Source organism: Mytilus galloprovincialis, chromosome 9 (genome assembly GCF_965363235.1).
Source record: "Mytilus galloprovincialis chromosome 9, xbMytGall1.hap1.1, whole genome shotgun sequence".
Classification (NCBI taxonomy): domain Eukaryota; kingdom Metazoa; phylum Mollusca; class Bivalvia; order Mytilida; family Mytilidae; genus Mytilus; species Mytilus galloprovincialis.
The window spans coordinates 9,476,673-9,493,712 of record NC_134846.1 but is presented as its reverse complement, the minus strand read 5'-3'; the positions used below and the strand labels follow the sequence as shown (position 1 = coordinate 9,493,712).

Genomic DNA, 17,040 nt, shown 5'->3' with positions numbered 1-17,040 from the left:
GCATGCATTTTTGTTAATCTAAATATCGGTTTCAGCACTCGCAGCGTCAATTATGAACTCACCATACGATGGATCACATACATGTATCAAACCCTATAATATACAGAAATAAATCGGCTTTGATTGCAAGTGTTACAAATATCCACAAGTTAGCTCTGCAAAAGCTTAAACCGGACGAATTCTGAGTGCACTTACAAACAGATTGTTGGGCTGTGGAAGACATTTATTTTCAACACTAAAAAAGTTTTCAATGTATTTTACATGCAATAAGCATGTCACTGTAAAACACGAGATGTCTAATTTAACTTATGTATTTCAACTTGTTCAATACGAGATTTAGTTATACTTTAATATATCCATAATATTAACTTTTAGAATGAATATTACTGTTAGACAGAAGAAGTCAAGATCGGCATTTTTGTCAACCTAAGCAAATGTTTGAGGTATGTGTGGTGTGCCAAAATCTTCTTTATTTTAATTACCTTTCCATAGAATACAACAACTACATAGATAAGAAAAAAAAACAAATATATAGGAACAAAATCAGTATATGCACAGCCAAAAACACACACTAAAAAACACACAAAAAACACACAAAAACCCAAAGGACCCAAAATACTCCTCGCTGCAAGTTTAAGACAGTCCCGAGCACAAGTTTGAGCTGATTTCTTTGCAAATTTATTCGGATAGAGTTGTATAATGTCACACCACCAAATCGGGTTACGTCAAGCAAGCACAGACTGGAAATTAGTACATATTTAAAACAAAATAAATACCTCGAAAAGGTATAAATATTAAACTATGAAAAAAATATTTTAGTAATTAGGGAATCAAATGAAATTTGACGGATAGGTGATCCTTGTCATTCAAAATATTGACTGATAACTTAAAAATTAAAAAAAAAATGAATCTTTATGGATTAATTCTAAAATTGAGTGCATACGTTGCCTGCTTTGCAGATATGAAATATCTGGTTTGTTGTGTATAGGTTCCAGTGAACAGTACGGTATTTGCTATGAATCATATTACCTATTGTAATCTATCTAAATACTTACACGTTTAACAATTACAATGTACCAATCCATGGGAACATGTACTCCCCCCAAAAGTAATCAATCACCGAAAATTATAAACAAAAGTTCGAAATATACCACGTTTTTAGTTAATGCTGAGGTAGTAATAGATGTTAATCTCAGTGATCAAGCATTATCGGATAGCAATAATTATAACGAATTGAATGTTTAAAAATTATCATAACAATATTAATTTTCCATGTTACTTACATATCCCATTAGCAGAACATCCGAAAAATATTATTTTGTGTACTGCAGTCTGTCATTAAACTCGTTCAGATACTGCTGATATTAACCTTTGAAAGAGATTAAAAAACAAACGTTTATGAGAAATCTAGCCATGCCGGGGTTTTTAAATCGTATAACTAACAATGTGCATATTTCCAAGGTGTATTTTTCACACCAAAAAAAAAAATCAATTAGTGCTGATCTAAAAAATCACATAGAGATATTGAGAGTATGTTTCTGTAAAAATATTTAAAATCCAATGACAAATATAGGCGAGACCTGAATCGTGTGAATATCTACATAAACTTGAAATGATAAAGACGACCTTCGATTGATACTGTCTTCAAGTTGTTTCTTTTTATTTTAGCACTCACGTATTAAATGACAAACTGGACATTATTAATGGACTAGATAAGCATATACGATACAATTGATGGTCGTTAAGTCAATACAACATAATAATGAATAAAAAGCAGACATTATTATGACGGGTGATGATAATTTATGAAAGTATTGTTTGACAACCTAGAATATAGTACAGATACCGGAAGGTAGCAAATCATAGTGTACACAGTCACACAATGGATGCTACATGTATTATGCAGCTCGGTTTAATTGGTTTTATACTGGTATTGCACTATAGCTTAGGTAAGATTGCAACACCTTATTCTAGTAATTTGTATCTAAAAAAAAAAAAAAAAAAAAAAAAAAAAAAAAAAAAAAAAAAAAAAAAAAAAAAAAAAAAACATTTCTCCGAAATTCTAAATGATTAACTTAGATGATTTACCCCATATCAAACATATAGGTAATGTATGAATAAAACAGCATTAAAATTTCTTTCACTTGATTTCGGAAATGCAAGAAAAAATGAAAGGGGTATATCTAATTTGCATGTTTTGTATTTTAAACTAAGATATATATAGAACAGACAAGAAAGTCCTCAAGTGTATAATTGTCATCTTTACTTGTTTTTTGTATCTTTTTTTTTGTCCTTGTAGAAGAATTTTTCACGTGCTCCTTATTTTATATATGCACATCTTGGTACATCGATTTAGGCCGTGACAACCTTACCAGTAGCAACATCTTGCATTACATGCTTAAACCATAAATTAACCTCAAACTACTTTAAACTAATGCAACCCACGTCTAACGATTGCTTAGCGTTCTTGTAACGTGCATTTGTGTGCACCTTAACGTATACAGATTCAGTCAATTTTCTGTGCATGTTTGACACAAAAGTTCTTAGGGACAACTGATTTTAAGATTTGTGACCGCGGATTTTGACGTTTAAGATTCAATGTATTCAAACAGTATAGGCAGAAAGAATTATACTTTATACTGTATAACGTGACGGTACCCAAATTGCACATATTCTGACAGTTTTTTCATCTACGTTTTTTAATGATAAAGACAAACATGTCCATTCTGTGTTTATTTTGTAGCTGTATCCTTCTTTATTATCAAGGTACACCAATTTGATTTTTATTCCATATGGAATTATAGAAAAATTGGTCTAAACTGACCTCCAAACCGGCAATGATTCTGAAATGAGGAGTACCCAAATTGCATCCATGCTGAAATTCACATCGTCAAAAGTCTAATAACAGAGCTTTTGTTTAATTTCTTCAAATATTTTGAACAATTAGATATAAGTCCATGCTTACTCTTCATTATTTTTAAATGGATACTTATAACATATTGTATTTGCTTATTTTAAAAAGATGACGTTTTGATGACGTCGCCTGGCGACGTTTCAGTACAGTTTGCTTTTTCAGTAAATACTTCATCTGTTGATAAATACTGTGAACGTTTTGTGCATATCTAAATAGTTTTACCTATTTTGAAAGATGTGCTAAGTATCAAATCATAAAAATACAAATTGTTTAGTCTCTAGTTATTCTTATAAGATTTTCGCTGCTAGTTTTGCTAAATATATGCAATTTGGGTACCGTTACGTTAGTCAAGAGGACCATCTGCTGACTTTCTGTTTTTTAAGTCATGTACACTGGTTCCTGGGAGACTTGAACAATGTCATAAGTTCTTAAAAGTCGGATAGAGGACATCAAACAATAGACTTCTTTCGAGTTTGTCCTTCACCGGAAAATCTCGTCATTTACCATATAGAGTGGACTGCATGTATCCCTGCACTATTAATGTTTATCAAGCGTCTTAGTGATTGTCATTGTGTAGGATAAATTAGAAATTAACAATGTTTGTTCTGTAGTTACTTAATCACTATTCCTTAATGACAGCAGTGCTGATTTGCAATTATGAGAATTCAATTTGCTTACTAATTTGTGCAATATAGCATTATATTTTTCCATCATTCGTTCAACATCGGAAAGGAAGTGACGAAAATGCATCGAACTTTATTCAATGACAAATAGCGGTAACAAATGTTTTAAATGTGGGGTTCGTGTTGTTTATTCTCTAGTTTTCTATGTTGTGTCATGTGTGCTGTTGTTTGTTTGTCTTTTTCATTTTTAGCCATGGCGTTGTCAGTTTGTTTTAGATTTATGAGTTTGACTGTCCCTTTGGTATCTTTAGTCCCTCTTTTAAAACTAAAAAAAACATGTGTTACAGAAGGATTATGATAATGATTTAAAAATGTCCTTTGTGTAAAAAAAGGTAAATTGTCGAAAACAATTTACTGTTTAACCCAAGTTCAGCTTCCTTGGAAACAATGCTATTTTTTTCTGTCTTTATTTTTAAAGTCGATATGTTTCATGGTTCATAAGAATGGGCTATATCTACACAATGTAACAAGATAATTTCCACATGAAGATTCTTTATACTGCAATGTCGCTTTTCTGCGCGTGGTTTCGGTTTTCCAGATTTTACATCTGTTTGTATTGGAGGGTCTTCATCATGTTCATAGTCAGATCCATACATGTAGATGATTGTTGGTTTTCCTGAATGACAGGTGTGATATCAGGACACTTCATAAATACACATACCAGACACGGCAAAAGCACGGATAATCGTCCCAGGTACGAACGGGCCGCGTCTCAAATACCTGCAAGAGACATATTTTTTTCGTGGCGTATATTTCATCTATAAATAATACAAACGCCAGACTTACGCCATCACACGTTACTTGAACGTTCGATTAACGTTTGTGTACGCTTCTCGTACGCTCTAAACATGTGTAAAGCTCGTCCACACAGGACAGATACAATTCACAAATTGAATGCGTTCAAAATTACTAGCGTATTGGCAGAGTACATGGGTTTTTGACAATGTCCGGTGTATTGTGGTTCTATGCGCTGATAAGTGACCCAGGTAACACAAAAAACTGTTTAGGTCTTGTTCCAGGTTATGACAATTGTTTTATCTAGTTTCTTCATTAATCGATTAATGGGTGTTTCTTTGTCTTGTCTGTTCCTATTCCTGGGACTAGTGCGTGTGCTTTTGTGAGTTTATTAGTGTCATATATGCCTGTTTTATACACGTATAGTTGACTTATTGATATCTTTTGAATATACTGTTATTTAGTGTATTTCTCATTGACGTGTACTCCAAATCTCTCGTTATACATGTACACAGAATAAAAAAAATATGTATTTCATTACTATTACTACAAATGCTTTTTAGTGTCTCACAAAAAAATATGTATCTCGTAATTACGAGATAAATATATCGTAATTACGAGAAGACTATTGGGTAATTACGAGATAACTTTTTTTTTATCTCGTAATTACCCGATTACTATCTCGTATTTACGAGATAACAAAATTTTAACTCGTATTTATGCGATAGTGTTCTCGTAATTACGCGATATTTTCTCGTAATAACGCGATAATTATCTAGTAATCACGAGATATTTTTTTTGTGTGTGACCCTAGGCTTTCGTAGATTACCCATATCTGACAATAGAACATACACTTGATTTACTACCTTAAACATACGAATATTTATATCTTAGTGAATGGGATTTGCAGTTTTCCATGTGTCTGGCAAAACAGAAGATATTTTGGGTTATCAGATGGATCAGACAATACTATCACATGTCAGCAGTCTTCATTGTATACAGCAGTTACCAGTGACGGGCAAACTGTAATAAGTGAATGCTATGCTCAGTCTGGTCCATTTTTAGTAACCAAGTGAGTTAACTAATATCAATTTTATTACACCGTTACAGAATCTAATGCATACTAATAATATGGGTAATATTTTCAAAAGCGTACACCTAAACATTGTGATTTGTTTTAATACGTACTAACCGTATAGCGGGTTATTTTCCCGGGTGTGCAATTCGCGATTTTCATTGAAAGAGATATACGAAATATTTTTACGGTTATTATTCAAAACTTTTATCAATACCTTTGCATATACACTTTTATTTATATCGGAATTTATGGTGGCGACATGATTTATATCTGCGAAGTTAGCAGCCGGTTCGTTATTCAATATTCGATATTCAATATAAGATATAAAAAAATATTTTTGATGTCGCTTTATTGATAAAATTCTATAATACATAAAGACAAATATGCAACTTATAATAACCATTGACAAGGGTTTATATTCGAGGACAACGAGAGTTTAATACAACTTGGAAGGGTCATAAAACGATTTCCTACGTATCTTTTCAGTACATTCGGCAATGAAATTGATGCTTTTAATGTTAAAAAAATATTTGTTTTATGATTTTCAACCAAATTTCAATATCGAACAACTGTTAGCAGCCAGTTGGATATTTAATATCGAATAACGAACCGGCTGCTAACTTTAGATCTTGTTGCAAAAAAAAGCAAAAATGTACAAATAACCCGATATACGGTATTTGGGTGTATGAAAAATAATATAAGCTATAGTCCTTTAGATTCTAAAGAGGCGACTTGGTCTAATGTTTATTAGGCATTAAACGAAAACAACTATAATAAGTATCGGCCATATTGTACGGCAGGATGTGTCATCGAACACATTTTGTAAACATATTACCATTGATGATCATTGCCAAGTGTGGTTTGATACTCCAATTTCTACAAAAAAAAAATCAATCTCAAATATCACAGTTTTAAGTATGTAGTTAAGAAACGCAAGTGGTGATACATCCTATCAAATGGGAGATATACACCTAATTTACATGATAATATAAATGATTTTATTGTATAGCAATATAATATTTCCCACAGAACGTAACCAAAAGTTAGTGTGCAATAAATTCTAATATTGCACTAGTGCAATAAATCTTCAAAATTCATGAAGTAATCAACGTTTAAATCTTAGTTTAAACCAATTTTTACTTTCAAATATTATATTGTTATACAATAAAAGGGTTATTGCATGAATATTGGGGAATATTGTCCCTGGTAGATATTGCACTCGCAAGCTCGTGCAATATAAAATTCTACTCGGGACAATATTCCCCAATATTCATGCAATAACCCTATATTACATAAGTGCAAATATAAAATGAGAAGAGTTTGTATGATTGTTAAAGAGAAAAGTAAAGTAGTAAATCCAACGGGTATGCATTGCTAAATGTTTGATATCAAAAAATGAATAACGAATATTATATATTTACGTCAAAAATATAAGTATATTAGTCTGAATTATATTTGATGATAGATTAAATTTTCGTCCATGTTTCTACCCTTTTCAGAATTTGTATTAGGCGCCACCCCTAGCCCATTTAAAATATATGGTATTTACAGTATATATCAGCAAACATATTAGAGAGCGAATGGTGGCGCCACTTCTGATTTTTCTGAAAATTGTCATAAATTTGGCTGAATTCTATTAAAAATTGGATTTACAAACGCCCTTTCGTAATGACGTCACAATTACAGAGAGAAGTGACTGTTTTCAACTCACTTCGAAAAACCGCGTACTTCAAAAGTAGCAAATATGTTGTGATTAAAAGAAAATCAAAACATCTTGATGATATTAGTTAATTATTATTTTGTTCACATTCATTTCCATGTGCGTTTTATTTAATTTTGTTTATGTTTCTAATTCAAGAATACAGAATACAAATCAGTACAAGTGTTTGAGAGAAACATTTTTTGACAAGAATGCCGACATTATTTTCATTTACGTTACACCATTCAGTAAGTTCATTTTGTATTATGTTTACAGCACAGGATTACACAATTAAAGTGTTCGCTGGATGAAATAATTAACCACACATATACAAAAAATACATGCACGTATGAAGTAACTCGACGGAAAAAGAGTTAAGACGTATCACATAACCCATATTTAGAAATTCGGTTCACTAACATGGGCGAACATGTATGTGGTGAAGACCGCACTTTGACCTATAATGGTTTACTTTTACAAATTGTGACTTAGATGGAGAGTTGTCTCATTGGAACTCGTACCACATCTTCTTATATATATATATGCTTCAATAAACATGATATATTGAAATTCGATATGATGTAGATGGTATGAAAGATTGTAAATATTTCATCATATTCAGGACGTAGAAAAGAATTTCGATTTATCATCAATATATACATAATGGAATGATTCCCTAAAAATAGTTTTAAAGTGAGGAGATATAGTATGTTTATGTTCAATAAACTGATACTGAATTGGGGCTGATATGTGGATATCAAGATGATACGTGGGCCGATACGGAAAAGGCCATATGTAGTTTGCTGTATTTAACTAGCCACTCAAACAAACTAACGTCAGAAAATCTCTTGTTATAGTGTAGATAATGAGGTTGTGAGCATAACTGATCGTTAAAAATTTTTCTCTTTAAAGGAAGATACAAAAAGAATCCCTCTATTTGTGATGTGTGTCACGGTTTCGAGTCAAATCCTAATCTCTACGTTGGTAAGTAAAATCGCAGTAAAGCCCCGGTCACACTGTATGGTTTCAAGAGCTACGTTTTACTACCTTTTGAAAGCGTAGCAAAACGGAATTATACGTAACGAAGCGTATCGAAACGTAATGATCCTTTGTTCAAAAATAGACCTGCCCCGTATGTTTTAAAAATTCAACAACAAACGTAGCGAAAATTGAAACGAAGTAGAGACCTAGTAAATACGTATCAAAGCTTAGCGAAACGCAACAAAACGTACTTACTACGTATCGAAACGTTTCAATGCGTAGTGAAAACATGGGTCTACACGTACTTATACTTAGCAAAACGTGATAAGAACGTAGCACAAACCTACTAAAACATAGTTTTCAAAATAACGGGACAATTTTGTTTAAAACGAAGTTGAAACGTAGAATTTTAATACGTAGTAAAACTTTACAGTGTGGCTGGGGCTTAACATTAGAACAAACTATAATTTGAAGTCCTAAGTTTCCCACATCATTTCTGTGAATAATTGATAAGAGACTACTTCAAGTTTATAATAATACAAACTTGGGAACCAACGGTCTGATTTATGCTAGAAACAATGAAGAAAATAATTCATGCTCCTGATTTGCGATATGCACGTGGCGAATGTGGCGGGATTAAATTAATCAAAGATCAGAACTGCTTCATATTATATACATGTCTCATGGGCGATCAACCAATTTTTGCTTTCTTCTTAATTATGTCTCATGTGCGATCAAACCCTTTCTTTACCATAGAAGTATGTGTGAAATGTATAAAACTGGCTCCTTTTGTTTTCAAAGATAAATATATAATCAACAAAGAATTTTTGATGATATGGCTACAGTATTACATTTTTTGCGCAGACAAGATGAGGCAAGATGAACGTTCAAACCGCCGAACCATTATTTTTGGCAAGCCTGTGCTTCACTGGTAGGCAATGAAAGTTACAATCCTCTACGGTAAATGCCTAATTGAGAGATCGTATGAAAAATGAACCCAATACGTAGCAAATATTCCCCCCACACACTCTTTAGTTTCCATTGCAGATTATTAATTATACAATTCAAAGAGAATACCCTAAGTTCCAAACTGGTACCAATTCAGGAACCGGTCTCTTTGGTCCATTCAAAGAAGACCCAATCTAATCTCTGTGGGAACACAGAAGAAAATAACCCTTAATATAAGCTAGCGTACAATGTTGGGACATGTTCCATTTTCATCTTGCCATATCCCGCCAAATGAGTGGGGCATACCCACTCACTGCCAAAGAAATTACCACAGAAACAACCCCAAATAAACTGATTGGTGATAAACTTAATTTGTCTGACCATTTTATTTTTAAACCTGGATACAATGCATGTAACCGAAGCAGGTCACATCCTATATCACTGTATAATTTCTCTGATGTCAATATACCCAAATCATTAGACCCAAGTTGAATAACAAGGAAACTCGGAAGGGGCGGTTAAGCAACCTTTGTTCAAAGACTCTATTTAAATCACCCCACTTCATACCCCTTTGACCAATCTAAACCATATGAACACCTGTATTCTGTAGGCCAAGGTGAAGTCCCCCAGGTCTAGACGAAGCTTCTTTATTGGTCCAATATACTATGGATGATCCTATTAACCAAATTGTTTTGACACCTAAAATTGATGTATGTATTATTTGAATAAGCTATTGCGGTTTAAGATGTATAGCCTTTAACTTAAATGTTCAAACGGATGTATTTTGTGTAAGTATCCGATGTTCAACGGCCCCATTTCTTTAATGCTTCGTTATCTACTCCTAGTCTTTTTGCTTCAGTTGCTCCCCCGATTCTGAAAGAATGTGCTCTGAAATATCCATATACTTCGGAGAATGACAAACTCTTTTGTAAGATAGACGAAAATTGATCCATCAAAATGTATGTATAAATTACTCCCGGGCGAAGGATATCGAATTTGTAAAAGTTGCTTTAGTAAGTGAATGGGACACAAAGATTTGTCGATTTGCTCACTAAAAATCAAAGTTAAAGAATAGTGTAGTTGATCTGTTTTGGAACTACGTATACACAGACGAAGCTCTTCTTTGTGGTCAAATTTGGGAACTATAACGTCAGATATTTGTATAACATTTGCCCCTAACTTAGTTTTACTTTCCGCAGCTATCTCACCCACGCGAAGTAAAGCGTGACCGTGACTCCATTATATTAGTCTAAAAAAGACTTTAATGTCCTCGCGCATATAACATGATACCCGTACCCTGTGGTGTGCTTTTCTTATGTTAAAAGTAGCATCAATCAATCTTCGGCAAAAAGCCGTTTCAGGGGCCGATATCTTGGCATGCAAAGTTTAACAAACCTATCAGGGACTGTAACTGGCGCAAGGTTACCTTTTTTTAATGTAGCTGCAAAGTTTGTTTTAAATTTGTCAGTTTTCCCCCAGGGAGCCTCATTTCCATTTTTAAGGTATCAAATTCAATACCTAAGTAGGTCAAAATTTCTGTGGGTTGAACGGTTTTGTCTTTGGCTAATGGACACCCCAATCTGAACGTTTCAAGTGTTTCCTGGCAAGTTGGAATATTTGCTTCACCTCCAAAAAGGTAATCGTCTAGATAGTGAAGTATATTTTAATTTCCACTGATAAGTTCCGTAACCTAATGAAGCGCTGTTAAGAACTTTTCAAAGAGCAAACAGCTGATTGATGCTTCCTGTGGTAGACCCTTAATAACCGAAATGCACTCTTAACGTCGGACTTTGAAAGTTTTCCGGCTATTCCTGTATTTTGGACCAAACGAACGGCGTCGTCAATACCCGAATACTGCACAGAGCAATATTTCTCATCTATAAAGTCATTCACAGAGTTATGTAAGGGATAAGAAAGATTATGAATTAAACGATAGCCCTCGTTCTTCTTTTCGGCCAAAAATATAAGAGAAATGCGTAGAGTTGGCAAAGGTGGGTGGTCAAAAGGACCGGCCATTCTACCTTGAGTAATCTCTTTACTTTTTTTCTAACAAGATCTGCATGTCACACTTTTTGTATTGTTTGCATTAACAGGTAAACGTTAACCGGAACATTGTAATTTAAAACCAAATCGAAGACCATGTATTAGTTCGTTTGCTATTACCTTAGACGGATAACATTTTAAAGATTCTTCTACTTCATTCACACACATAGGAGAGTATCCCAAAGAGTACAACTCGTAATCCTTACCTCTTTTTGCAGGCCCAATAGGATGGTTTCCAGAGCACCTGAAACATTTATGTTCAAATTTACATGCTGCCCCATAAGTACATCTATCGAAGTTGTAACCTTTGCATGATGCCGTGGGTCTTTGTTCTTGTTCTGGTTTAGTATTTTGGACATACTGTGATCCCTTGTGACCCCCAAAAGAATGATTAGTATCTGAATGAGCAAATCTTTGAGGAGTAGAGACATACATAACCCACAGCTTCATGTCTAGCTCTGCCCAAGACGATTGTGGACATCTTGCCTTACGAAGGCGGTATTGTTTATCATATATAGCCCCACCTGAGCCATACCCTCTAGATGAAGCTAGTCGAAGGTTAAACATGTATTTCAGGAACTCTTGACCTTTATTGGGCCATTTGTCTAGCACTATATCCATTAAGATGATGAAAGCAGATGTCCATACGTGCAAATTTGTAATGGTGCTCTGTTTTTGTGGAGTTATAGTTAATAACCCCCCTTTTACTGAAAGATCGCTATTTAACTGGGAGTCTGTGGATTAATCTTTTGCAGATTTAAGTAAAATATTTAAATCAATATATTCTCCGGCCCAAATTTTCTCCTTAATTTTAACCGGAATATGGGCACCTACAGGGTCAAACACACTGGTGTTACACTTTCGTGTACGATATCTAAATTAAGATCCTGCGAACAACCTCTATTATAATCTCTTAAACCTGTTGTATTATTGAACATACCGGTAGTAGCTACATGCTGTCTAGGTGTAGGTACTGGGTTGTGGTCAATTCCGGTCATTACAGAAGCCATATGTTGTCTTGGTACTGGGTTTTGGTAAATTTCATGTTGGTCACTGCCACTGGCCACAGAAATACCGCCTAGATCGGACTGAAATGTTACCGTCTCCTTGTCCGTGCTTCCCGATTGTTCTGATAGGGTCGTTCTGTGCCGTTCTGTTGGCTCTAATGTATGGTCTGACATCTTCTCTCTCCTATTTTGGTATGATGTCATTTCTGTTTGTTTATAAGCTGCCCCTTGTGTTTTCTTCTTTTTATTTGGTGATTTTCCTGTCATTCCCCGAGGTTTTCTTTGTCTTTTTGGTGGCTTCATTTTGTTTCTGTTTAATTTTAGTTAGCTATGTTTGCAGTTTTGCACTTGCACATACAATATTACCTCTGGCGGGAGAGCGTACTTATGCATTCTAAAAAGAAGTTTTCAAATCTTGTAATGCATGAATTTATCTACATCTTTTTGTTGATCCCCTTTGGGTCCGATGCATTCAACTTTCCAACATCTTACACTTGATGCAGAAAGTAGAGAGTGACTCTGAAATGTTTTTGGTGATTACATTGTATACAATGTATTCCCTAAAAATTTCTCTTCCTGTTTTAAAATGTATATACATGTATACTATTTTCTCTGTTTCAGGTGAGAATGTAAAGTTGAACAGTAAGTACCTCATTGTATGTAACTCTCCAACATCATAATTTAAATGGTTTTCATTATAACATGTTATTGTAGAAAGAGAGGAGGCGAAGGTTACCAAAGTGAAATTCAGTAAAAAAACAAACTAATAAAAAAATGCCATTAAAAAAAAAGGAAAACGACAAACAACAGTATTAAAAAAACACACAGTAAAACACGAAATCAAGAACCTCATTATACAATCTATTGCAGGTGCTCCGAAAGGGTAAGCAACTTTCGCTCAACATTATGCACCCGTCAAATAATGAATAAAGTAACCCCCCGGAAAGCGCAAATACAGTTTTTATTTTTATTTTACATGAATTTAGTATGCTGGTACATCGTTCAATTATCAAAATCTTGGCAAATTGACCTTGAATTTAACCTTTAACCTTTTGATAGTAAAACATTGTCTGATTCTTGGTTAGCACATACAAGTCGCTCCATAGTACATACATTAAGAAACCTTCGTATCGTGAAACATCATACTGGTACTGACCGTGTTCTTAGTTTCAGTATAGGAACCGCGGTCTTTGCTTCTGAGTTAGATGGCCATCAAAATTATCAAAACGCCGCTGACCAAACACTGAAGTTTAAAGTAGCAAATTAAATACATAAATAAGAGCCATAATTTCTACTGCGGACAGTTATAGTTGTTATTAAATGATACTCTACGCTAGAAAGGGCACGTTCTTGTTACCTCTACGTAATCGTTTGTTATTCTCTTGCGGTTATACAAGCTTCATTTTCGTACTTGAAGAAGACGTGGATCTCAACGTCAAAACAATTATATGTACGTACACAACATGGACTCATTTCCAATATTGATTTGTTTTCTACTTGTGTTACCTTATGAACATTCAAAAGAGTTAACTATATAATGTGTTAATTGATTGTCACATATCTTTCGAAGTGTGTATTAAAATAACTAAACACTAAATTGATCGATTTGTTCTGTTACCTTTCTGAGTGAAATGCTCATATTCCTTAATTCATTAAACTTAAAGTCATAAGAGACTTTAAATTGACAAAAAGGTGAAAATGTGTTATATAGTTTTACTTTAATGGCTAAGTTTAATTATAAAACAAGTTTACATGAGTTTTCTGTTAAACATGTAAAAAGAAAACCCTTTATATTTTCATAATCTTCATCAATGGACCGATATTGTATTTATGTCTTCACAGACACTAATTCCCCGATCTTGTTTTTTCCCGTATGCAACTATGATACCGCTTGTTTTAACTTCGGAATCCGCACTTCGCAAGTGTGAGGGGAAACACGTGATGAACAAATGTAAACCTACGTGTTCTAGAATGTAAGTAGTAATGACAGATTCTTACTCAATTTGTAAAAATCACTCTGATTCAAACAAAACATTCTCTGAAACCGACATTAGCAAGAGCCTTGATATACTAATTGACAACATATTTGTTACGTTTGAAGGACGTGTTTTTCAACAAACAATCGGCATTCCCATGGGACCATCCTTTATTCTTAAGAAGCAGAATTCATACAAAAACCTCTAAGTAAGGAAGTAAACAAGTTCTCAATACCCTTTAACTTTACCGTTTGCTATAAAGATGATGTTATTTCACTAAATAATTCAATATTAGCTATAGGTGACAATGTTGAACCCATCTATCCCATCGAACTAGAGATAATTGATACATCAGATACAGTTAAGTTTGCCTCATATTTTGACTTACATCTAGAAATTGACAAACCATTTATGCAATTGGAAAACAAACACTTCACGACAAAACAGATGATTTCAGATTCTTAATTGTGAGCTTTCCATTTCTATGTAACTACTTTCCAGCAGCGCAATGAACTTAAAATACAATACAGGATCATTTTATATTATGCAGGATTAAATGTCATTTCTTCTTAATTTCACTTGGACTGTGCGGGCAGTACTTCGACTGAACATGCTCGAAAGTGTATAAGACACGTACTGGTTTGAATATAACAAAATTTTTAAAATGAAATATCATATTATATCTTATTTTCTTCTTCAGAATATGACACCATGAAGCGTAAGTCGGTTTATGTATCAAATATTCAGTCATAATATTACAACGTTATGTTTTTATAAGAATGTATCACATAGACTTTGTATGAGAAAATATGAAATTAATTATATAACTATTGATTGTCTGTATTGTCTCATTTAAAGCTTGCAACAGATCGATGGTTAAATCTGTATCAGGTTCAAACCATAGACTTTCTGAAATGGTACTACACATAAACGCTGAAGATTGCTTAATCTGGACATGGTTGGATAATTGTTCTCTTTGCAATGGTGTAACATCTTTTTATTCTATATCGAGTTTCTTTGCGCTTTTGTATTCGACTTTTGGATAGTGGCGAAACCTAGCTACCTCGAAATCATAATATTTAAGAAGAGTCAGATGACATATATTCCAGTAAGTCGGTTAAAATGTAAAATTCAAATACATGTACATATGTCTTGATCTTGTAGAAATGAATGATTCAACATAATTAAATTTCTTTTTTGAAACAAATTACTTGTGTTGATGGATTTAACCGTTAAAATATATTTTATAATTATGATTGTTTTCACATTAAATTTTGTTCTTCTTTCAGTGAAATATAGTGGTAAGTAAAAGTCTTAAGTAAGGACTTTATTTAAGTCTTCTCTATCAAAAAAAAAAAAAAATAAAAATTTACATGATTATAGTAAAAGTTATATCAATCAAGATATTCAAATGTAATTAATTCAGATCTTCATATTGTTGATCTAGTAAAACGTGTAAAAGGGTTACAAATGAATCACCTCTAAAATACCAGTTGAGTTCAATTAAATGTACTCACACTAAAATAATAACTTATTATAATAGTACATTATTGTGCGTTAAACGAACTTATTTAATTATTCCAACTGTAAACATGTCGGTAATGCAGCACCTGTAATTCAGTTATTTATATTTTAGAACTAGTTTATTAATGCATAAAAGCACAATCATGTTCGTTTTAAATTATAATTATAGAATAGCTTATCGAAGAATTTATATAGAGAAAAATATTCAACGAGTGACCAAACAACACATTAATTAACGAATGCGCGTTGCGCATGAGTAAATTATCAGTGTTGTTTGGTCACGAGTTGAATACTTGTCGATATTCGAATTCTTTAATCAGTTTTTCTTTTTATTACATTGGCAAATGTTTTTTTTAATGAAATTAATATAGAAAATGTAAGGAACTATATTTTTTCACATTCACAGTTTGCGCATTCACAATTTTTTTTGATCCGACGTTATCGACGTCTTGATAACGCTTATGACGTCGGAGAGTGAAATAACCACGTTTATTTAACATGTGAAATTATCGGTTTTTATTTAACTGGGAAATTAATATAAATCATTGCAACCAATGTAATAATAATGTTTATCCACAACTCTTCAGGTGCGAGTGGACAGTATTCAGCTGTCTTGCAAAGATATTCTGAAAGATATAACGTTTTACTTGTGCTAGTGTATTTTTTTACCTCCTGTACCAACATATACACATATGCATTCGCCATGTTTACATTCGACGTTTTAATTAGTATACATGTACAACACTGCAACAGTGTGACAAGAGTGTCTTGAACAAAAATATTCAATGACAAAAAATAAGCATTCATATGTCATATGGTGTCTTAGGATACATTTTTATAATTAGTTTCCAAGATGTATATAGTTGTGTTAAAAAAGGTCAATTCCAATATTAACTGATTATGACTACTATATTAAACTGTTACATTTTTTTCAAGCTTTTACAATGTTATCCATGTTATCAGTAAATTTTAATTAAAAATAATTTATTTTAGCGATTGGATGTAACCGTCCAAAGCACTGCTCAGTTAGAAAGTACGGGGATTTTCAATGTACAGGTTGTGAAGAGGCATTCAATAGTGGACTTTGTTGTTCCAAATGTACAACACAACTTTTTACATATTAAATAAACTTTGTGCATTGTGTTTTTGTATCATTTCCGTAAATTCATATTTGTTACTTTGAACTCTTGGAGTATCAGCTGTCACCATTTTGTTCATGTTGTTTTTGGCACATATCTGCTCTATAGTAAAAGTACATATTAATAAAAAACGAAAACAAAAACAAAAGAATACAAAAATTACCATATCACTACAACACAATGTCGGGATAAATAAATACCTAGCCAGCATATTAGTCTTTTTTGTTCTTAGCCATGGCGTTCTCTGTTTATTTTCGACTTATGCGATTGAATGTAGGTCAACTGTGGCCACATAAATTTCTGTGTTATTCAA

The 17,040-nt window shown here is 33.1% G+C and overlaps 1 protein-coding gene across 1 annotated transcript; it reads left to right on the top strand.

The window, feature by feature from the left end:
* Positions 1-1,710: 1,710 nt before the first annotated feature.
* On the top strand, positions 1,711-15,373 carry LOC143046478 (uncharacterized). Its single transcript, XM_076219636.1, has 7 exons — positions 1,711-1,949; positions 5,227-5,404; positions 7,269-7,357; positions 8,022-8,093; positions 12,710-12,730; positions 14,765-14,782; positions 15,354-15,373. The coding sequence occupies exons 1-7, from the start codon at positions 1,883-1,885 to the stop codon at positions 15,371-15,373; spliced, it is 465 nt and encodes a 154-aa protein (XP_076075751.1). The 5' UTR covers positions 1,711-1,882.
* Positions 15,374-17,040: the final 1,667 nt, after the last annotated feature.